Raw genomic sequence first — 24,886 nt, 5'->3', positions numbered from 1 at the left:
CTGATGTTCTAGTCCCATCTTAGGCATGGAAGCTGGCTAGGTTTCTTTGAGCCAATTGCTCTCTCTCAGCCCAACCAACCTCATAGGGTTATGTTGTAAGGGAAAACAGAACAAGGAAGAATATTTATGTATGTTTGCCACCTTGAGTTACTTAAAAGGTAATTAGCAGATCCACCATCTTGGTGCCTCCTGGTGTTCTGCCATCAGTTGGGGAAGGGAGGGTAGGACAAATGGACAATAAGGCTGTATTTCTTTATAATGGGAAAATGGGATGAGGAACTGACAGTTGAGGAAAAACAGAGAATTTGGAATCCGGTTAGTGCTGGCATCTTCAGGGCCATTTGCCCTGAGATTGGAGTTTTACCAACCCAAACACCTCAACGTTTCCCAAACAGTGCTGGATTAGCAAAACATAGATGGATCTTGGATGGGGGGGGGGGAGGACTGGAGAAACCAAGGGGTTGTTCTGTATTGATGAGTGGGTACTTTAGATTATGTCTGACTTTACTTCAATCAGCATCTCTTAGTGCAAGTGGAATAAAAATTGGGGGGGGGGAGAAGAGAGCAGGAGGGAGAGAGGAAGAGAGGGAGGGAGAGAGAGAGAATATAGTAAGAAATCATAAAGTAATACATTAAAAACCAATTTCATAAATATATATTACAGACCTCAAATTAAATAAGGTTTTTATTATTATAAAACAACCAATTCTGCTCCAAAACAATTCTAACTAGTAAATCTTCATCATATTATAACATTGTTAAAATCATACAACTTGTATAACACAATATAAAATAAGAAATGTATTTGTCTGCAGTTAAGATAAACAGTTTGACAGAATAGTCATCCACTTAAAAATGTAGTTATTTATAACTAATTTACAAGAAATATTTACTTACTTAGAAATAATTAAAATTTTTAGAATTGTAGCCAATATGGTGAAGAGGTAACCAAAACTATACAGTGCTCCGGCAATTTCTCTAGTTTTACTCTATTTATTTGCTACTGTTACTCACAACATGTTTGTCTTATCTACTGCATGTCTATCAATATTAAACTTTAACAGCTATGTGTGTAACCATTCATAAGCTTAATGTACATTTATATCATTTCCACCTTAATGGAATCATCACAGAGAATCCTCTTATATGCAATAGAAGCAGAAATTCACATCTGCCAACCCGCATTGGACCAGCATGGCAGATTATGGTCTATTCCTTCCACATGCCAATACAACCTCAAAAAAGACCTTCATTCCCCAGAGACCCTAGGGCAATTACCCATGGCAGCAGGAACACATGTCTGAAGGTAGATGGTTCTAACAATCACTGTGTTAAATCAGACTGGCTTTGGATTTTGGACATAGGAACAATCAACATTCAAACAATGAAAATGGATGCTCTAGAAGAACTTCTGACTAACTCAACAATATGCATTGGAATATCATTGGATTATGGACAAACGATGATAAGATGAAAATTTAATTGAACTAGTTGGGCATTTACCCTACACTAGAGGTACTGAAAATGAACGAAGTGGCATAGTTGGTTTTCCCATCAACAAAACCTGAAAGACTCTATAGTAAAATTTGAAAGTATATCAGACAGAATAGCCCAATGCATCATTCCATTGAATGAACATGCAAGCTTCAAAATAATCCAAGCTTACACACTGTGTAATGATGATGAGGCCGAATAATTTTACAACGATGTGGCCTGCCTTCAAGGAAAAGAAAAATAACAATACAAAATTCTAATGGGTGTCTTTATTACAAGAATAGGGAGAACAATATTTGTAGAAAAAGCAACCAGCCCCTATGGAAGTGGTGAATAAGATAACAGAGGTGACAACTAGCAGATTTTGCTAAAAGGACAGGAACTTTATATATAAAAGCTAAAAGTGATGCAAAGAGTCATGGAAAGAGTAATGCCCAGCATTACAAGACAAGATAGAGAAACCTGCACATGGATTAGAGTATGATGATGATATCATACTCTAATAAGAAAGTATGATAAGAGAATAAAAGAATTGAAATGGAAACGGACTGGTCACATAGTGGAACTGATGGCAGGTGGATCAAGGCAGTCATTGAATGGATCCCACTTGATAAAAAGCATCCATGAAAGAGACCTAAAACAAGATGAATCAATGACATCAGCAGGTATTGTGGGCCGAATTGGCAAAAGAAAGTTCAGGACTGTATTGGTTGGAAACATGCAGAAGAGGCCTTCATCCTGACTTCATCCAGGAGGCGGAGGAGGAGGAGGAGGAGGACTTTCCCACAGGAAGTCTTTATATTAACATGGATTTTAAAATTAATAATCTCGTGACCAATAAAATTCACTTGGATTTGATTAATTTTGATATTTACATACCACTTTTCTGTAAAGTTAAACGCAATCTTAAATTAATCAAACTCAAATTGCTAGGTAAAAATGGTACAAATAAAAAGTACAGGTAGTCCTTGACTTACAACCACAATTAGGACCAGAATTTTGATGGCTAAGATGGCTATGGTTAAGCAAGTTAACACGTAAACAGACCTAATTTTACAACCATTTTTACTGTGGTCATTAAGTGAATTACTATGGCTATTAAGCAAACCATGTACTTTTTAAGCGAATCATGCAGTTGTTAAGTGAATCTGGCTTCAAAACATTACTTGTTGGAAACCACCTGGAAAGGTTACAAATCTCTGACTACAGGATGATGCACATATGTCATATGAGTTAGAGAGTTCATGACTTAGTAACAAGGTCAGCCAATGGGAGCTGAAACAGTTCAGAGCCTGGGCATGCTCTGTAGCTCTGAGTCTGTGCTGAGCTCCAAACTAGTCTGCTGCTGAAACTGAAACTAAATCTCGTCTCCTCTGTGTTCGCTTGCATTTACTACCACGTTGGAAAAGCTGCTTTTGGTATTGTATATTTACTCCATGTGTTGTGTTATATTATATATAAAGAGAAGTTGTGATGAGAGAGAACAGTAATGGCTAACCTTTTACATCACTGTGTGCTGACTTGCATGCCAGAAATGGCATGCAAAACAATCCTGCCTGGACCACATTGCCTTCGCATGGCCTTCGCATGAGTGGGAGCGCCAAAACCTGGAAAAGCAGTGTTCTGGCGCATATGTGTGCACCGGCACCCAAACTTTCAGTTTCTGGTGTGGATGTGTGCCTGACAAACAGCTGGCTGTTGTGTATGTGCATGACATAAACTTGGAGGTTCGGGTGCCAGCATGCTGCTCTTCCAGGTTTCGATGCTCCCGTGCACAAGAAGGCCAGCTGACCAAGGCACGTATGTGCACAGGAACGCGGAAGAACATGCAGGATGGCTCTGGTGTCGCTTCCAGCACATATGCCATAAGTTCACCACCGTGGAACTAGAAGAGATCCAAGGTCCTTTCCAACTCTGTTATTTCGTTAAATCACTTTTTTTATATCATCATTAACAACATTACACCAGTACGTTGAGGATTATCTATAATCTTTATAGTTCTTATTAATAAAAATAATAAAGAGCAATAATTTATGAAGCATTTTAAAAGTCAGCAAAATTATGATATTGCTCTCTTTACAAAAAAATGATGAAAGGAACAACTGAAGATAAAAATAAATACATTTGCATACTATGTAACAAAAGGAATTACTAGGACCTTTTTTTCCTTTTAGGGGGGGGGGGGGCAACTAGCAGTCATGAAAACACTCAACAAAGAAAATGAATTCCGCAAAGAAATAACAGAAATGGTTTCATTTCAAGACTGCCTATTAATAATGTAACTACAAAATTACCCTTAAGTTTAAAGTATTTTCATAAGATATACAGGTTCATACCAGTTTTTGCATTTGTCATCACTTTTAGAACTCAATAAAATTATTTCTTTTTTAAAAAGTCTGAAATCTGAAATTGTAATATGATAATCATATGTATAATACACCTATAAATTGCAAATTATTGTATTTGGCTAACCGCCTGAAAATGAAAACACAACATACAAAAAATACCTAAGGACAATCCATAAACTCTAACTTCCCTATTACAAAAGAAATGTAGTATTAAATTTACTTCATGAGTAGGCACTAATATATGCTTAACATATCCACCTGCATCACCAACCCACACCTCCTCTCAATTAACTATAAATAATGGCACTAGGGATAAAATGTGTGTCTGTCTTTTATCAGCTTTTTTTCAAATATTCATGGTAGAAGAATAACAAAAAATTCAACTAGGAGAATCCTAAAAACAACATGGAATAAAATTTCCTGGAGATAATGGTGCTTTGGTGCCTGGCCAGCCAGGATGATCCCACTTCTCACTTGGCCACTTTTTCTCTTCCTTCTGGGCAGCTACTGGAGAGAGACAAGCCCACCCAGCTCCCCTCGCTTTTCCCCCAAAGCATTCCTTCGCTAACCTGCTTTTTAGCTCCCTTGTGTTTCCCCACGTCCTGTGCAGGGCAAGAAAAAAAGTTTATGGGACTAAAAAAAAGTTCAACCAGATCTTCCAACTTCTCATACACACTAAAAAAAAGGTATTGTGAAGCTGGAAGGTCGGATTGAACTATTCTTTTTTAGTCCCACAACCTTCTTTTGTTACCCTGCACACGGCAGCAGAGAAATGCAATGGAGCTAAAAAGCAGGTGGTAAGGCAAGCCCTCCAAGGGCACCAGGCATTGAAATGGGCCCGTCTCAAGGCAAGGCTGGCATCTACTGAAACACAGCAGCACAGCTGCAGGCCTCCAGAGCTGCCATCTTTGAAACAGCAAATGGGGACCAGGAGCGTGAGATGGTGTCTCAGGACCGAAACAGCAGGTGGAGGAAGAAGCAGCAGCCACTAGCAGGCAGATCATCTGAGAGCGGGGTGGGGTGGGGGCAGAAAAAAAAACCTCCAGGGGCAGATGCAGCTGATATGCAGCGGCAGAGGCCTTTCATCATCATTCCCCCTGGCTCTGAAATAGGTTAGGGGACCGAGCCTCCCCCAACCACCCTCTGTAGCATGGCAGTCTGGCTCGAGAGGGGAGTGAAAGGGAAGAGGTGGGGAGAGGAAGATTAGGTGCAGGTAGGAAAATCGAGCTTGGGCTAATTTTCTGTGTATTTTCGGGAAAAGATGGTATTAATAGCGGGGTCTGAATTGAATTTATCAGGATCAGATTATCTCCAGATGTTAGGCAAATTCCAGCTGAATCAGGTTTAAAATCAAATAATTTGTGGTCAGTGGTTGCAGGGGGATAGCTAACAAGGAACCATATGGCACACTTAGAATATTACTTGTTACGATGCATCTAATTACTGAATTAATTCTCTAATAATCTTCCTAAACACAAGTGCCAAAAGCACCATCAATTTGCATTGGATTAAAGGTTCCACAAGAAGTTTGGATTGGTTTTATTGATTTCATGGCCATTGTAAGTACATGTCTGGCATTAGAATATGCATTGTGAACATTGTAGAGTAAAAAAATAAATGAAAATAATATAGGGACAAATTTAACATGATCGCTAGCACAGTGATCACAGGAATCCACCCACAGACAATTATATAAACATAGATCAAATAATGCAGTTACATACTTATTATCTCACTACAGGTAAGTCTCTTTCATTATCTTATCTCATATCAGCAGAGGGTGAGGGAAGATGGGAGGAAGGTTATTTTACAATTCTATACACATAAGAAGATTTACATCTCCCCCCCCCCCCCAATTTGAGACCTGTCAAGTTCTGAAATAATAGACCTTGTTAAACAAATTAAGCCTGGTAAAGTTCCACCTAATTATTGCTAAGACTTATATAGTAATGGTGGGTTCCTGCATAAGCTTCATTGTTTACCTATACAGATAGAACTGTGTATATATCAAAAGACTAAAACTTATCATAATGCCCAAACACAATGCAAAACCACAATTGAGATTTATCTGCTAACTAACAGCCAATCAGTTTCTAAAGCAAATAGTAAATAAAGTTTTTGTAAAAATCTTTTAAAATAAATTGTACAATTGGGTCAATTCAGAGTGTATTTCTGTGGGTGAGCAGGTAAATTTTACAGCTGGATACTTTGCTTTGGCCACAATCTTATACAGCAATATCTGGCTCAAAATATTTCTCTGAACCAGGTTCTGCATTACACACTGCATTCATGGACTTTACATTTGCACTAGATTTCATTTCATTGTACTTCGCTGTAGGAAAGATATAAGAACATAGATGGACACTATGATATCTCTTGCATTTTATTAACCTATTCCTATGTGAAGAAAACAGGAAATTTCAGTAACTGCGATAGATAGGTTGGAAGAAATTATCACATTAAATTATCACCAGCTGTTGATAAATTTGTTTTTTTCATAATATTTGTTTTAGAGCAGCATTACACACAGTCCTCAACATACAACCACAGTTAGGATGGGAACTTTCTTCATTATGCAATGTGGTAATTAAGTCAAGCCCATTTTATGATCATTTTTTGCCATGGTCATTAAGTGAATTTGACTTTGCTTGTCAGAAGCCCACTGGGAAGATCCCAAATGGTGATCACATAACCCTGACATGACTTATCAAATGGTCAAGCACACCCATTTTGTTCATGTGACCATGGAGACATTGTACTAGTCGTAAACGCAAGGACTGTTGTAAGCCACATTTTTCAATGTCGTCATAAATTTGAATGGCCTTTAAACCTGAGCATTTTATGATCCCTGGGCTACATCTGGTCTTTTGGCTGTGTCTGTCTAGCCCATATGTGATCAACTGGAAATTAGAAAACAAATGTAAATAAATATATATCGTGCACACAATACAATTTCACTTCTTTTATTTTGAAGGCAGCTATTTTTTTCAAATTTACATAGATGTGTGCACATCTATGCCTATGTACCTTCACAACCCTATTGGTTTGGACCTCCACAACAGTCCCAGTTTTTCATAATAGTCCCTTGAAAAACTTAATTTCCCACCCTGCATTAAATAAGTAGTCATAAATTGAGGACTAAAAAGTTATGTAGTTATAAAATTATTGCAAATTTTGTAGAAAGAAAGGGAGAAGGAGAGGAGAAAGAGGTAGATAGAATGATGTGATAAATTAAAATGAAAGGAGGAGAAAGAAAAATTGAGACCATAGGAACATCAATGAATATGGGTGGATGGGCATGTCAAGGCTTACAACTTCTTATGGCAGTTAATACTGATCTAATGAGTGATTGCTAGAATATATAGTAATACGGTAGAAATGAAAATGGGGCAAAGTTATTTTCTGAGATGATGCAACTGGAGCCATGACAGACTGATGAACAGGTGGCATTCAAAGAAATTAACAAAAATAAAATACTAGAAAAATATATTAAAAACACAACTTAAAAAGGGTAGTATCCTGCATCAATCATTAGATGGTTACTCTAAAATAGTTAATACCAGCTGGCCATGTAGATTTAAAAGAGTAGAAGATATCCAAACAGCAACTCTGGATCTTCAGGGATATGTAATTCTAACCTGTACAGGATAAATCCATGTACATTGATCTGTCTTTCAATTATCAGAAATACATGTTTATCTAAATTATCATAAGTAATTTGTTTATTCCCATTGAATGTATCATCCTCAATCAGATTTTAAACTTCCTTGGATTTTTATATATAGCTTATAAATACATTTATCATATGTTGGTTTCCTTAGATGTATCATCTGCTTGAAAGGACAATGCTCTTCAAATAAATATGATCCCACCTCATCCCATCCTGCAACTCACTGGGAAAAATAGAGAGAAAAAATGTAAGTCAAACAAAAATCTAGTGCTACATTGACTCTCCCTATATTTTCAAAATAGGATTGCTAATCTCAATGTAATAAAAACCTGCATTCTTGATTCCAATTATTCAATAAATATGCACTCTGTATCTTTGTCTATGTATGAATGCACTTGCCTAAAGCCAAACTCCAGAAAAAGGCCAAGCTCAGGAGGAAAAAAATAAATTAAATGAATTAATATTCAGTATTAATTAAAATCAATTATCTGTAAAATTAGGTAATTTATTTATTTAATCCTCATCTGATTATATACCGTATATACTCGAGTATAAGCCGAGTTTTTCAGCCCACTTTTTGGGCTGAAAAAAGCCACCTCGGCTTATACTCGAGTCAGTGAAAAATTTGCCCGGCACAAGCCCCGGGAACGAGTGGAAGTTCTCTGTGCGAGGTGAAACGGCCGGCAGCCGCCTCGCTCTCCTGCCTCTCCGTTCCCAAGCAGCCCCGTCCTCTCCTCCTCCCTCGGTCCTTCCCGCGGCCGCCTCGCCAAAATCTCACTCTCCCTCCCCCTGCTTCGGCCGCTGCTGGCCATCGCCCAGCCGCTGCAGCCGCCTCCCCTTCCTCCCTCCCTCCCCCTCGGACTCCTCTTCCCGCCCCCGCCGCCTCGGCTTGGAAGGGCCGGGAGAGCGAGAGAGAGAGAACGGGGGAATCTCTCGGGGCTCGCCAGAGCGCTGCTCCTTTCCCAGAGCAGAGAGAGAGAAGGAAAGAAGGGGGGAGAGAAAACTGGGTGCCCGAGCTCTTTCCCCACATCCCTATGCAGCGGGGAAAGAGAGGTCACTCCCAGTGAAGTGTCGCCCCCACGCTCGCTGCTTCTGCTGCAGCCACCCGAGGCTGAGATGGGATTCGGGGTTTTGACAGATGCCCGTTTCCCCCTCCCCGCGCTCGAGCCCTTCCCCCACATCCCTATGCAGCGGGGAAAGCTCGCTGCTTCTGCCGCAGCCCCCCGAGGCCGAGACGGGATTCCCCTCTGCCAGCGCTGGGCAGCAAAGCTGAGATGTTAAGCTCACTCCCTCTTCTTGCAGCACGCCCCGATGCGAAAAACGCCAAGATCCCGCACACTTGGGGCTGCTGCAATGTCCAGGGAGGCTCAGCTGGTCTGAGTAGGCAGGGCAGGGGTAACGCGGTGCCCAGCTCAGGTGCTCTGAGCAGGGGGGGAGCCACCCCCTCTGCCAGTGCTGGGCAGCAAAGCTGAGATGTTAAGCTCACTCCCTCTTCTTGCAACATGCCCCGATGCGAAAAACGCTGAGATCCCGCGCACTTGGGGCTGCTGCGATGTCCAGGGAGCTCCAGGATGACTGAGAATCCCCCGTGTTATTCCAGATAGGATAGAATATTGCCTTTTCCACTTTTTCCATTCCCCCCAATGGCGGTTAAGAATCGGCAAAAATTTGGGGCGTGTGTCTGTGGGAGAAAGAAAAGAAAAGAAAGGAAAAGGAAAGAAAGGAAAAGAAAGGAAAAAAAGAGAAGAAAAGGAGGGGAGAAGAGGGGAGAAAAAGGGGTTTGTTGTAGAGTTGATAAAGCTTTAAGAGTTTGGCGGCAAGAGGATTCTGAATGGATCCCGAATGATCGGGACTCGAAACAGCTCTATTACGTCCTGCTTTTTGTGGGGGGGAAAGAGAGAGAAAGAGGGAGAGGGAAAAATTTTTGGGAATGGCCATAGCCTTCCTCATCTGGATCCTGGAGCGAAGCGCAAAAAAGCACAAAAAAAGTGTTGGGTTGGGTTTTTTTTGGATACTCTGATTTTTGTCTCTCTCGTTACTGTTTTCAATTCAATTCTTTTTTTCCCCAGTCTTTTTTTAAAAACTGAACGCTTCTACCTCCACCCCTCCTTCGCCGTCTGCCCCGAGGAGTTTTGGAGTGGAGTGGAGAAAGAGGGTTTGAGGCGCGGGGATGGAGGTGGTCGCCGCTGAGTCCCCCCGCCCGGGTTCCGGCGGAGAAAAGAGGACGGGATGGGGGGGGGATCGGCTGGCCAAGACAGCGTAATCCCCCGCTTTCCAAGCTCTTTTCCACTTACAGAGCTAGTTTACTGTTTTTCTTTGAAATAAATATTCAAAAACATTATTGGTATCTATTTTTATTTTTGAAATTTACCGGTAGCTGCTGCATTTCCCACCCTAGGCTTATACTCGAGTCAATAACTTTTCCATTTTTTTGTGGTAAAATTAGGTGCCTCGGCTTATATTCGGGTTGGCCTATACTCGAGTATATACAGTAAGCCATTATTTCATTGACATAGATTAAAACTCTTCCAGAATAGAACAGAAAAATAAAAACTACAGTACAATAGAAATAGGATAGCAGGAAGGGGTATGTACACTAGAAAAAATGGAAAAGAGTTACAGATCTTGATGAAATGGGGAGGGGCACGAAGTAATTGGATAAGGGAGCAAATGAGAGAGGGAAGCCCCATTTACCTATTCTTAATTTTTTTTAAAAAGAATGTTTAAACATTAGGCAAAAAGCCCCTTTAGTCCAATCTACTCAGGAGCTAAAAGTCCGCTCTGCAAAAATCCAAAAAGGATTTTCAGTTCCTGAGCAAAGAGATTATCACAATAAATGTGGCATGCACTAACTCCTTCACCTACCTGAGACACCCTGTGTCCTTCACCTTCCCACATTGCCTCCCTGCTAGTATTTTGGCTCCCTCTCATCTCTAGGACCTGGATGAAAGTGCTACCTGCCAAAGGAGTTCAGCTCCCTGTCATGTATGAAAAGGAATTCCTTTGGTGGAGCTTCAGTTGAAAAGAGCTTCCAGATATGAGAGAGTAAGCAACTAGCAACCTTCCCTGATGGCATTACCATTGAGTTTCTAGAGAAGCCAACAGACAAGATTGCAACTTGTGATCACATGATCACAGGACACTTGGCAACCAGTCATAAGTGAGAACAGGTTACCAAGTGCCCAAATTGTGATAACATGACTGCAAGACATTTTGTGATGGCCAAAAGTGCTTTATAGGCTGTAAAGCACCCTTTCCAAGGCCATCATAATTTCAGACCATTCTTATATGAAGGTTTAGGACTATCTGTGGGAAAAAAAGATTGGGTCTCATTGTTAGATGCTATTTTCCATTATGGTAGTATGGTATGTGCCAACCCATTCTACTGGGCTCTAGCCCCTGTTTATTTAAATTCATTCAAAATTTTATTTGTTATTTAGAATTACTTTATGCCCTACTAAATAACTGGCACCACATCTAAACAGGAATAGCACCATGGTTACTATGGGTATCTTGAAATTTGGATTTCCAAATACAAGATGTCACTCCAAAGAATACTCTAGGAAAATCCCAGCATAATCCTTGAAAATTGCATCCCTTCATATATGAACATTCAGGTTAGAAAGATAGCAAGTTGATGTACATATCTGGGTTTAGAATCATGAATGCAACTGCTCTCTTAGGTCTCACCTATTACTGTAGAAAGAACTTAGGTAGGCAAAACTGATATCACTGTGTCACGCATATCAAATCAGAATCACGATTATTCACTGACTGGCTCTTCAGCAAAACATTGTAATAGCTAGTCTGTTCAACTGTTTTATTGACAAAAGTAAAACAGATACAGGACAAATACAATACAATTCTAGTTAACGTAAGCTACGGAAGTCAGGCAATCATTAGTGCAGTTTTGGGAGGGGGGAATTGAGGATGAGAATCTTTATTTAACAATTTTAATTTATTAATTTAAGTTCCTTACCAGTCAATTTCTTCATAGGCTGCAGTCGAACACTGATAGATTGATGTGTTAGTAATGGGGAAGATGGGAGAGAGCGGGACATGCCTTCCATAATTCGAATGTGCTGCATACCTTCAGGCACTGTGAGTGTTGGGATAGCATACTCTGGTTCAAAAGCACAATCGTTCTCTGCACAACTGCCACCTAAGAAAAATAATTTCAAAAAGTGTTATTAATATAATAATGAACGGGCATCTAGGGGACTTTATACTTTACACTAAATTAGGAAAAACATTTTAAGAAGCTAACTTATTTCCCAATCTGTTAAGAAATCTTATTAAATTGCATTCTATAGTATAGGAAATCAAATTTAATTATTGTTTTCTTTAGTACTGTGTAAAAAGTACTCCCTAAGCATAAAAAGAACTCCCTATTTGCCTGTAACTGTAGTTCTTCAAATGCTTATCACAGATATATGACATATATGGGTTCTGTAACTACAGAATAGCAAATTCAAAATATTCCAGAACAAAGATTTTTGACAGCTTCCCTCCTTACCTCATAGCATTATATATGAATGAGACTCCTATCCAATCTCTCAGTTTCAATTATCAACACAAATAAAACCATCATACTGTTTCAAACTCTATCCAGGGAGACAAGAGGTTGTGTCAAGTTGTGCTGATCTGAACTACTACTATTAAAGGTAAGAAATCAGTTCTTCTGTCTGTTACATAAATGGGTGATCAGCACAAATTGCACTGAGTGGCAGACTCAAATGATAATGGGAAAATACTGAGGAAAGAAAAATGTGCCAGCATTGCCTCATACTGAAACCAATGATTCAGATAACATCTTATAAGTGAATAAAATTGAGATCAGATAACCATTAGACAGATCTCAGAAAAGAAAATATTTCTCAAAATATTTCTGCACACATGTCAAATGGCAACAAAGTGCATGGCCAAATAATAACACTACAATGGTGGTTTGACCAACGGAAAACCACTGTTGGGTAACTGATTTATTTTCAACATGTTTTGAAAAAGGCTTAGTTAGTCAGCCTTTGAGACAATGAAAGGAAGAAAATATTACTCCACAGAATTAATTTCAAGAAAACACCAATACAGTAAAGAGATGCCAATGAAATTCTGAAACTGCATTCAGGAAAAAAAAAGCTAAATAGTTCTTTGCCCTTAAGAAATATCAAAGTTCATCAGGTTAAAAAGAACAAGATGACATGTCCTGAGCAAATTTAACAGAGATACAGATACTTCTCAACAACCCTAACTGGGAGCAGAATTTCAATTGCTAAGAAATACAGTCATCATGCAAAACATCATGTGACTGCATCATTTTGCTATGCCAATTTTGGTAACCCTGGTTGTTACTATTAGGCCAAGATTGCACCATTGTTTGGCAAGGACTTCACGCTTCTCCTGTTCTGCTCAGTTCCACTTGCATTTCCACCACCTACCATGCCTGCCCTTCTGGCCACCTTGCACTCCCCCAACCCTGCTGGCCTATGCTCCACTGATCCTGCCACCTGCACTCTGCCACTCCCACTACCTCATTCAAGCTCCTGCTCATCTTGACCATCTTCTTCCTCTCAGAGCTGATGTCAAAGATACAGGGCAGAGTGCGGGGGGGGGGGGGCAGGGCAGTGGAAGTGTAGGACAGAACACTGGGTAGCCAAGCAGCAGAGTGCAGGAGGAAGGGTATAGGAGCACAGAGTGGCAAAATGCAGGTGTTGAGTCCCGTTGCGGAGCTTGCCATACTGGGGGGTGGGGTTAGTGATGGGAGAGGCACAGAGAGGTCCTTCTTGTTGGGGAGGGGATCGGCAGCAGCATCAGTGGCAGCAACAGCTCCCCGATGCCCACGGCAGCCACTCGTCAGTTGTTTCCGGCAGCGAATTCCACGGAAGTGGCATGCTCGGGAGCGACCATTTGTCAGCTGTTGAGTCTGGAATATGGCTGGTCAACCATTAGGACCATGCCAGCGAGCAAGAGAGCCTGCAGATGCTGACAGCGTTTCCAGGACTGGAATGCTGCTGCCTCACATTAGCTGATGGGCTGAGACTTCCTGGCCCTTGCCAGACTTTGCTGATGCTGGGCAAATGCTAGCTATGAGTGGCCAGATGCCAGCGTGGCTATCTGGCCAGGGCCGTGGCCTGGCCCCAGTCCATAAAATGTGCTTGGAGGCGGTAGCTTCCTTTGCTATACTTTGCATGGTGTTAGTGTACTATGTTCACTCTGCACCCTGTTGCTCCAACCACTGAAAGAGAAGTAAACACTGGAAATTCCATCCACTGTATCTCCCGTGTTTTTGTATGCTTTCTTCCTGGTTCGGGCTAGGACGGTTTTACAGCAGGGAGGGGAAAAGGACAGAAATGGGGGAAATAGGAGATTGGGGGGTGGTTGCATTTGTAAATATAGGCAAATGCCAAACACCCAAATTTTGATTACTTGACCACGGGAAAGTTGCAATAGCTGTAATTTTGTCGACCAGCCGTAACTACCATTTATTCAGTGCTGTAGTCATTTTAAACGAATGAGGCAAGAATTAACTGCACTATTAAAACCAAAAATAGTTATCAATTGTTATGATTACCACAATAAAAGACTGCAAATTAAAAACAACAAGTCAATCAATTCAACAAAAATATCTCAATGTCTGATTATTGGTAAAAGATAAAAGTTTTTCATGTCCAGTCATGCCCACCTCTAGGGCACAGTGGTCATCTTCATTTCTTGGCCAAGGAAACCAGCATTGTCTGAAGATATTTCCCAGGTCATGTGGCCAGCATGGGTATACACCAAAGGTGCATGGAACACTGTTAGCTTCCCATTGAAGTGGTACCTATTAATCTACTTGCAAGCGGTATTTGCTTGCTTTTGAACTGCTGGGTGGGCAGGAACTGGGCACATTTAGGTCTCGAACCTGGGCTGTCAGCTTTCCAACTGATAAGTTCAGCATTTTAAGCACTGAGTCATTGTACCCATTTGATTATTAGTTTTAAAAAAAAGGATATTACTTTGCAAAGGACAGTCAAATGACAAAACATATAGCAAGCTAGACTGTTAAATAGGAGTTGTTTCTCCATTCTAGAGGTACCAAATTTGTCTAAGTGGAGTTATACTCTAATACCATCAGGACAGGCTGGGGCCCTACAGTTAGTCCTACAGATAGTCTTCAATGTAAGATTGGTAGCTTAGCGACCATTCAATGTTATGATGGATTACTCAGGGTTACTTACGATCCAGATTTGAAGTTCATGACAGCCAGGGAGAGACGTGCCTGTGATCACGTGTTCATATTTTGGGTGCTTGTAAACCAGCCTGCACTTATAGCCATTTGTAGTATCCTGTGGCCACATGACCACAATTTACGAAGGTTTTTTCCCCAAAAAATTAGTGTTTTATTTTGGTTTCCAGCTAAAAACATCCATTGCAGACAATATTCACTTAATACCTGCAGCGTTTGCTTAATATCAACAATGATTCACTTAATTGCTGCCAAGAGGGTAATAAAATAGGCTATGGTCACATGGTGACCTTAATGACCAGCATAACATTTAAAACTATAATTTTGTTCTCAATTGCTGCCAAAAGGGTAATAAGTATATTACCCTGCTCCTTGACCTCTCAGCGGCCTATATTACTGCTCCTTGACCTCTCAGCGGCCTTCGATACCATCGACCATGGTATCCTTCTGCGACGGCTGGAAGATGTGGGAGTGGGAGGCACCATTTTACGGTGGTTCTCCTCTTACCTCTCCGGCAGGTTGCAGTCGGTGTTGGTTGGAGGACAAAGGTCGACCCCTAGGCCCCTTAAATATGGGGTGCCGCAGGGCTCGGTCTTGTCCCCCCTCCTATTCAATATCTACCACTGAATGAGATCATTCACCGGCACGGGATTAAATACCATCAATATGCAGATGATACTCAGTTGTATCTCTCCGCCCCATGCCAACTCAGTGTAGTGGTGGAAGTGATGTTCCAGTGCCTGGAAGATGTCAGGGTCTGGATGGGAGTGAACAAACTTGCACTCAATCCTGACAAGACCGAGTGGCTGTGGATGTTGCCCCCCCCAAGGACAGTCCAGATATTCCATCCCTAAGCCTGGGGGGTGAAACTCTACACCCCTCAAAGTGGGTCCACAACTTGGGTGTCCTCCTGGACTCGCAGCTGACATTGGAGCATCACTTGTCAGCTGTGACCAGGGGGGTCTTTGCCCAGGTCTGCCTGGTGCACCAGTTGCGGCCCTACCTGGATCGGGAGGCACTTCAAATGGTCACTCATGCCCTCGTCACCTCAAGACTTGACTACTGTAATGCGCTCTACATGGAGCTGTCCCTGAAAAGTGTTCGGAGACTACAATTGGTCCAGAATGCAGCCGCACGAGCGATATTGGGTGTACCAAGATACACCCATGTTACACCTATCCTCCGCGAGCTGCACTGGCTTCCTATCGGTCTCCAAACGCATTTCAAGGTGCTGGTTATTACCTTTAAAGCCCTACATGGCCTAGGACCCAGATATCTGCGAGACCGTCTTCTGCTGCATACCTCCCAACAGCCGTTAAGATCACACAGGGTGGGCCTTCTCCGGGTGCCGTCGACCAGACAATGCCGTCTGGCGGCTCCCTGGGGGAGGGCCTTCTCTGTGGCCGCTCCGACCCTATGGAATGATCTACCCCCAGAGATCCGGAACCTTCCCACTCTCACGGCCTTCTGAAAGGCTACCAAAACCTGGCTATTCCGGCAGGCCTGGGGCTGTTGACCTCATGAATGAGGTCCAGCCCCGCCTAGATTGAGTGCATGAAGTGATCTTTTAATCTGTTTTAATCTGTTTTTTTCTCTATTTTTAATTCTTTATTTTAAAAAAATGTATTTCTGTAAGCCGCCCGGAGTCCTCCGGGATTGGGCGGCCTATAAATTTATTAAATACTTAAACACTTAAATACCCTTTATATATATACAGGTAATACTCAATTATAATTATAAATTGAGGATTACCTGTATATAATAAGAAAGTATCCTTGACACGATAATAAAGATTAAGACAATAATCAATGGGTCACAGAGCTGAAGGGAAATGTCCCAATCTTAAACTGAAGATACAAATTACACCCAGAACAAAGAAAACAAGAAAACATGCAAATCAGTCAAATCAACAGCCAGTGAACACCAACACTTGGGAACCACTTCTTTATCTATGGTAGTCCCAAGGTTTGAACGCTAGATTTATTCCTTGTGTCTATTTGAGTCAACAGTCATGTGGTTTCTTTGGTTTAAAATTTCTGCCCTCTATCCTTTGCTTATAAATTGTCTTTCTCTTTCAATTTTATCAGCTTCAACTCTTCTAGAGGATACAAGAGATGGGCACTAAATGAGGATGGGAGCAATAATAATACTGTTTCCACTGGGCTGGACTGCAATATGACATAAATAATAGTATTCCATGAAGAAAGAAGGTTACTCCGCCAGGAGAGAAAGGATAAAAAATAAACTGTACTGAAAGAAGTATACTGAGTTAGATTGAAAAAGCCGATTGTAATCCTGTTATGAAAGATTAAATGGAGATTTGGATAACCAATGGGATCAACGGAATCAATGATGCAACCAAGAGTAATCCTTATGCTGGTAATCTGCTGCATCATGCCAGTAATAATCATCGGTTCTCTGCTGCATCATAGCAGAGCAAGATGGCACAAAAGGAGCCAAAACTAAACATCATTCATGATTCACTAGAGCAGTGGTTCTCAACCTGTGGGTCGGGACCCCTTTGGGGGTCAAACGACCCTTTCACAGGAGTCCGCTCCTGGAGCTGTTGGAGCCAGAATGAGGTAACAGTGGCAACTTAGTGGGGAAATGCTTTGGTAATTCAGTAGGTGGAGTTGAATCACACAGGTCTGGCAAGCCCTATGCATGCGTGGCCCAGCCTCAGATTGTTCTGAGAGGAAAAGTCTTGTATAAAACGGCCTGGGAAAATATAGACTAAAAATAACTGTAAATCTAACAATGTATTACTTAAACTTGGGCCATGGTTCTGTATCATCACTACTGGGCTTCCCCCAGCAGCCATCCACTCTGTCTCCCCACAGAGCAGCTCTCCCTGCAACCACCCAGCAGCAAAGCCCACAGGAAAGAGAGAGAGATAGAGACTCCACCAGTTCCATGATCCTTAGTGGGAACACATCTGATTGGCTGGTACCTGCTCCCCACACCCCACCTGGGGTATCCTTTTCAGACCAGGCCCTAGGAAATGCACCTTAACAAAAACAACAATAGATGAATGAAACACAGCTGTTTCATCACAAATATATAAGAACAATTAGTAGGCTTTCAAAAATTCAGTTAATAGCTCATTTTTAATTGCCCCATTAAAAATCAAATTGCCCCCCTGTAGGACGTTAGGAACCACTGATTTAGACAATAAACCATCACTGGTTTATTGGTTACCATCACTGCACACATTAAAGAGATGTGGTTTCAATCTTCTCACTCAATTGCTAAAAAATTATTACAACAGCAATACAAGAAAGACCAAGGAATTGAAATCATCATCATTGTCATCACCATTGGCATAGGAAAAGACAAACTAGCTGCAGAATCTGGGAAAGGACAAAACTAGCAATTTCTATTTCAGAGTCAGTTTTCTGCCCATCTACAAATTTGTTAGGAAACTGAAGAATGGGAAGAAATGGCATTGATATTTGATTCAACTGGCCATCCACTATACAATGTCCTATCCTTAAAATCCAGAAAGTCTATAGACATCATTAGCAACAGAAAAGGCCAGACAAGTAGATTGATTGTGTGCATATTAGAAATGGAATTGGTAAAGGAGGAGATATGCATGGACATTCTCAGCTGCTTCCAAGAATTTATCTGCATTTAGGTATCAAGAGGACAAGGGACATAGAAGAATTCGAAGACCTGAAAGGAGCATTTGAAGATGATGCATTTTCTCTGAAGTTGGAAGTTTCAGGTGAAAGGCCAGAAGATTAATTCAAGCTATTTCAGAGAAAAAACTAATACATGTACTTTATAGTATTTAAAGGTATATGGGTAGGATAAAAACATAGTTGAGAGATCAACATGATCCTCTAAAGTAATGGACTCCAATTGCACGGTATCAGCCGAGGTACCGGGGGAAGGTCTTGAGCGGAGCTTATGGACTGAGTTTCAACTTGTCGCTTGCCTGAGGAAGTGGACAAGGCCATGGGAGCGGTGAGTGCCTCCACCTGTATACTGGACCCGTGCCCCTCCTGGCTGGTTTTGACCAGCAGGGAGGTGACACGCAGCTGAATCCAGATGATAGTTAACACCGCTCTCCGTGAGGGATCCTTCCCGCTCCTCCTAAAGGATGCGGTGGTGAGACCCCTCCTGAAGAAACCGTCTCTGGATCCAACCTCCCCTTCGTAGGTAAGGTTGTTGAGAAAGTGGTGGCCTTTCAACTCTGACGGTCCTTGGATGAAACCGATTATCTGGATTCCTTTCAGTCCGGTTTCAGGCCTGGTTACAGCACGGAAACTGCTTTGGTCGCACTGATCAGTGATCTCTGGCGAGCCAGGGATGGGGTCACTCCTCTATCCTTGTGCTTCTTGACCTCTCAGCGGCCTTTGATACCATCGACCATGGTATCCTTCTGCGACGGTTGCAGGAGGTGGGAGTGGGCGGCACTGTCCTCCGGTGGTTCTCCTCCTACCTCTCGGACAGACGCAGTCGGTGTTGGTCGGAGGGCAGAGGTCGACCCCTAGGCCCCTCAATTATGGGGTGCCGCAGGGTTCGGTCCTGTCCCCCCTCCTATTTAACATCTACATGAAGCCGCTGGGTGAGATCATACGCCGGCACGGGATTAAATACCACCAATATGCGGATGATACACAATTGTATCTGTCCGCCTTGTGCCAACTCAGTGAAGCGGTAGAAGTGATGTGCCAGTGCCTGGAGGCTGTCAGGGTCTGGATGGGAACGAACAAGCTTGCACTCAATCCCGACAAGACTGAGTGGCTATTGATGCTCCCTCCCAAAGATTGGCTAACTACTCCATCTCTCAGGCTGGGGGGTGAAATTATACGCCCCTCAGAGAGGTTTCGCAATTTGGGAGTCCTCCTTGATCCACAGCTGACTTTAGAACACCATTTGTCGGCTGTGACCAGGGGGGCCTTTGCCCAGGTTCGCCTGGTGCACCAATTGCAACCCTACCTGGACCGGGAGGCCCTGCAGATAGTCACTCACGCCCTTGTGACCTCAAGACTGGCTTACTATAACACGATCTACATGGGGGTGCCCTTGAAGAGTGTTCGAAGACTCCAGTTAGTCCAGAATGCAGCCGCGCGAGCGATTGTGGGTGCACATAGGTACACCCACGTTACACCTATCCTCCATGAGCTGCACTGGCTACCCATTGGGCTCCGGACATGCTTGAAGGTGCTAGTCGTTACTTATAAAGCCCTTCATGGCATCGGACCTGGGTACCTGAGAGACTGCCCCCTGCCAATTACCTCCCCAAAACCAATTCGATCGCACAGACTTGGCCTCCTCCGACCCCCCGGGGGAGAGCCTTCTCTGTTGCAGCTCTGGCCCTCTGGAACGAACTCCCCGTGGAAATCCGGATCCTTACTACCCTCCCGGCCTTCCGTAAAGCTACCAAGTCCTGGCTGTTCCGGCAGGCTGGTGGCTGTTGATGCATCCAGCCCCACTTCATCTGTGAATGTTGTCGTATTTTAAATTGTTGTATGGCCTTGTATTGTCTTATTTATCCCCTTTCCCTGTTTTATTGTAAGCCGCCCGGAGTCCTTCGGGAGTGGGCGGCATACAAAACCAATAAATAATGATGAATGATAAATGATAATGATAATGGAAAGACAAATCCTTGGAAAGATTTAGCTGGTCCTTGAGAAGCTACAGATATGAAAGTCATCCTGTTCTCCTTTTAATGACAGACACACTCATTTAATGACAACATTGGGGAGAAAAGTCATTAAATGAGCACTTAACAACCATCACCAGCACACAATCATAAAGGGCAAGTTCCATTACAGCCATATCTCAAGGACTCCCTGTATTGTGCTGCCTTTTCTTACATGAGGCCAAAATCTCTAGATGGAGAAGAGTGGATAAAAGCAAGTGACCGATGAAAAGCCTGAAAATGTGGCATGAAAGTAGAAGAATAAGTAGAGCTGTTGTATGAAAATTCAGTCATAGGCAAACAGTTTTTGACAGTTTATATAACAGCACAATTATTACTGCATAGTAAATTTTATTCTCTTGGCACGGAAGTTTGGTGATGTGTTGAACACAAATGGATCTTAGTGGGCTGGAGAATGAGCACCATAATCTGGATTAAATTACTGTATTACTTTTATTATTTTGACTTTTTAATTGAAAAATTAAAAGGCATCAATACCTTGATTCCAAACTTCTTCAGTGCATTTGCATGGCTAAAGCTTAATTTGGAGGTATTTGCTCTATACTGATCTATTCTGTTTGCTCTAAACTGATAGGCATCACTCAAAGTACAATATTCATAATGGCTAAAACTGACTTTAAAAAAATCTTTTACATGTATTTTTAGCCACAAGAGGGAGCTCCAACATAAGGACAAAATTATATTAAATGTTCAATTTTATGTTAATAATGAAAATGGCATTTAATTTTTAATGTAAGAACTAATATTAAGAACAAACATTTATATTCTATGTAAATGAATATTACTGAACTTTCAAATAATTCCATATTAATGTTTTAATCCTTTTAATTTAATGAATAAGATTATTAAGCATAAAAATCAATTATTGTTAAGTATATTATTTACTAACCTAATCTGAGCAGACAAAATATAGCTGAGAAGAATTCAAAATGGAAGAAAACAAGCTTGATCCCTCTATTGCCTTTCCTCAACTTAAAAAAAGTGCTGACAGAAGAGTTGGTTGCACAGAGAGAAAAATAATCTTGTTACTTTAATTCAGTGAATACATCAAAATTTAAAAGCAAAATTCAAGCTCTCTCAATGCTGATTGGTATTAATTAGATATATAATAAAACAATGACTCGTAAAACATCAAAATTAAAAACTGAAGACAGAATATCTGACATTGTTTTCAGTAGTCTTCAGGAGACAGAACTGAACCAGAACCAGAAATTGGAACCCAAATTAAAATTAGTCAAAACTAGTCAGAAATATGGAAACATAACTTAAGTTTCAAAGATATATCTGAGGATTTCAGTAAAGAAGATATGGAAAAAGAAATGAAAAAGGATGAGACTTATCCAGATCTAGATCTAGATGAAAATCTGTAAATTTAAGAAGCCTACAGAATATGTTAGTACGAAACAGAAAATAGAATATACCATATTTGTCAGAGTATAAGACACACCAGAGTATAAGAACATCAAGATTTTGAAGAGGTAAATTTCTTTTAAAAGGGTTTTGCACTCTGCACACCTCCCAAACTCTCTGCACGCCTCATTTTTTTGTGAAAATGGAGCATGCAGAGAGTTTGAGAGGCCTGCAAAGTGCTCCTGGGGACTGGGGGTGGGGGCAAAACAAGCAAAGAACGGCCCAAGAAAACTGGACTAAACAAGAATAAGAGTAGGAGAGCGGATAAGAAAGAGGAGGAGAGGGGGGAAAAAGGGGAAGAAGAAAGAAGGAAGGAGAGGAAGAAGGTAGAGAAGGGAGATTGAGAAGATGGAAGGAGAAAAGTTTTGCAACACAAGATGGAGGCATGGGGTAGCAAGAAAGTGATCCAAACTGTAATATATATAGCTCAGATGGAGATATCTTAATTCTTTGAGATATTCATGAGGATTTTTTTCTCCCAAATATGGATAAAGCAATTTCATCCAAAAGAAACTTTGGCAAGGTTCCTCAAAATCTTTCAGTTATATGCCATTGTTATCATTTTTGAAGTATGGAGATATAAATATCCTTCAAAGAAAACATATATCTACCACTCTTCAGTTCATAAAATATATTCAAGAATAGGCACACACTATATTTCTAGTTTTTTGCTTAACCATATAATAGACATGGAAGTGACAGCTCCTACTTATACGGCTCATAACTGTTAGAGTAAGTAGAGACTGAATAGATGGAGACAATGAATTATTATTATTATTATTACAAGATGTAGATGGAAGTATTATCAGCACTAAACATCAGAACTAAACAGCATTTTTCTGAACAAATTTAACTCTTGATGTTTCCTTATCTACAATAAGGAATTCCAGTACATTATGAGAGCTCAGGTTATGTTTTTGGCATCAAAAAGAAAGAAAGCTATGCATAAACAGTAGGATATATTACTGAATGATTTGAAATACAGTGGATATAAAAAGTCTATACAACCCTGTTAAAATATCACATTAATGAGTTGTAAAAAAAAATCAGACCAAGATAAATCAGGTTCCCCCCACTTTTAATATAACCTATAGGCTGCACAAATTAATTAAAAAACAAACAGATTTTTTGGTGGCTATAATAATTTAAAAAACAGTAATTTGGTTGCATAGGTGTGCATACCTTGTTATAAATAGGGATGTGGCGAATTCAGCACACATTAAAACTGATATTGAATAGTAGCCGGCATACACCTGCTATCAGTTAAAAGTGATTCAGATCAAGCCAAGATTTTTCTGAGTTGTCTCTTGCAGCAAAAGCCATGGTCTGCAAAGAGCTTGCAAAGCATCAAAGAGATCTTCAATGTTGGAAGGTATCAGACAGGAAAAGGATATTTTAAAAAATTCCAAGCATAAGATAGTCATCAAGAAGTTGAGAAAATGTTGGACAACAGTGATATTTTTAAGAATTAGATGTCTCTCCCACCCCTGATTGATGAAAAAACAAAAAAATTGATCTGACAGGCTGCTAGGAAGCCTTAAGTAACATTAAAGGCAGGAATTTCTAGCAAGTATTGGTTGTGTCAGTATATAAGGGTTTGTGAATTGGAATAGACATGGTAACAGATCAGCCAATGGGGACTGTTTGGTGATCCAGACAGCTCAGAGCCTGGGTGTGGCTTTGGTTCACTGTTGTGTGTTTGTGTGTGTGCGCGCGCATACACACACGCACGCTTCTGTGATTCTATAGCTTCTGTGATTATTGATTCTGTACTTCTGGATTCTGAGTTCTGGTTCTGGCTTCTGCTATATGGTATTGTATATAAAAAAGTTTGTTATATAAATGAATCCTGCTCAATTATTAACTTGTGTGCTTGCTGCAAATTCTAATAGGTTGTGTATTACATGAGACAACAATTGCCCCTATTACGTATGGAGAGTCTCAGTCATCCAGGTCCTGGTTGTCCCAAAGATGCTTTTTCAAGTACATTTGGAACTGGATTGTCTTGGTTTTTGGTTTGTTTGTTTGTTTGTAAACTTTTAGCTTCTCATACAAGAAAGTTCTTTGATTCTAGCTTACAGATAGGAAAGTCCAAATTCAGTGGAGGAAATAACATCAAGGCAATTAACACATGAGCAATTCCAGACATTAAATACACAGCTAGAATAGTGGACTGGATTTAAGCAGAACTGAAAAGCTTGAATAGAAAGTCCAGAAAAACAATTACAATGAATCATGCCCTTCATCCATGCAAATATGGGGTCAAATTCTAATTACCAAGGAAAATAGGTGGGTGTGGGATGTTGCAAATACTTCTTCAACAGTCTTTGACCAGACAGATAAAGAAGAAAAATAGCATTGGAAGAGTATCTGAAGAATAGTGAAGAGAGTGAAGATACACTAAAGCTAGTATAGGTAGTCTTCAACATATGACCACAATTGAATCCAAGATTTCTGTTAAGGGAGATATCTGTTAAGTTAGTTTTGCCCCATTTTATGACCTTTATTGCCTCAGTTGTTAAATGAATCGCTGCAGTTGATATGTTAGTAACCCAGTTGTTAAGTGAATCTGGCTTCCCCATTGACTTTGCTTATCAGAAGGTCGCAAAAGATGATCACATGACCTTGGGATACAGAAATTGTCGTAAGTATGAACTAGTTGCCAAGCATCTGAAATTTGATCACATGAAGATGAGAATGCTACAATGATTGTCACTGTGAAAAACCGTCATAAGTCATTTATTTCAGTGCTGTTGTAACTTTGAATGGTCATTAAATGAAGTGTTGTAAGACAAGGACTACCTGTATATCGGAAAGGCTTACTGAGTATTGGAAAGACCAAAATGGCCTTTAAAAAGGCCAGATGAAGACGAGAAAAGAAACACGGGAAGACAAAGAATTACATAGCCAGTATAATAAAAAAAAGCAATACAGTTCAGTATGAATTGGCTTTCCAGTCCCTCCTTGATGCACTTTTTTACATTGGATATCTAGTTCAAATGCCAAAGAAAAATCAATGATATATTTTTCAGACTTTTGGAGGCTCATACTGTCAATTGTTCAAACTG

At 40.9% G+C, this 24,886-nt stretch overlaps 1 protein-coding gene across 5 annotated transcripts in view; it reads right to left on the bottom strand.

The window, feature by feature from the left end:
* Positions 1 to 24,886, bottom strand: part of TANC2 (tetratricopeptide repeat, ankyrin repeat and coiled-coil containing 2) — a 325,867-nt gene that overhangs the window by 183,750 nt on the left and 117,231 nt on the right. For 2 of the 5 annotated variants that reach the window (XM_014062481.2, XM_087713297.1), the window contains one exon: positions 11,492 to 11,674. In XM_014062481.2, coding sequence (XP_013917956.2) covers positions 11,492 to 11,674 — 183 coding nt within the window. Of the gene's footprint in view, positions 1 to 11,491; positions 11,675 to 24,886 lie in introns of those variants that run through there. The other 3 variants (XM_087713296.1, XM_087713299.1, XM_087713298.1) reach the window with 2 other exon arrangements.

This window comes from Thamnophis sirtalis, unplaced genomic scaffold, assembly GCF_051295495.1.
Source record: "Thamnophis sirtalis isolate CommonGarterSnake01/CBP01778 unplaced genomic scaffold, rThaSir2_p1.2 scaffold_4, whole genome shotgun sequence".
NCBI classification, from domain to species: Eukaryota; Metazoa; Chordata; class Lepidosauria; order Squamata; family Natricidae; genus Thamnophis; species Thamnophis sirtalis.
The sequence above is the reverse complement of the archived record's forward strand: the minus strand, read 5'-3'. Positions and strand labels throughout refer to the sequence as shown.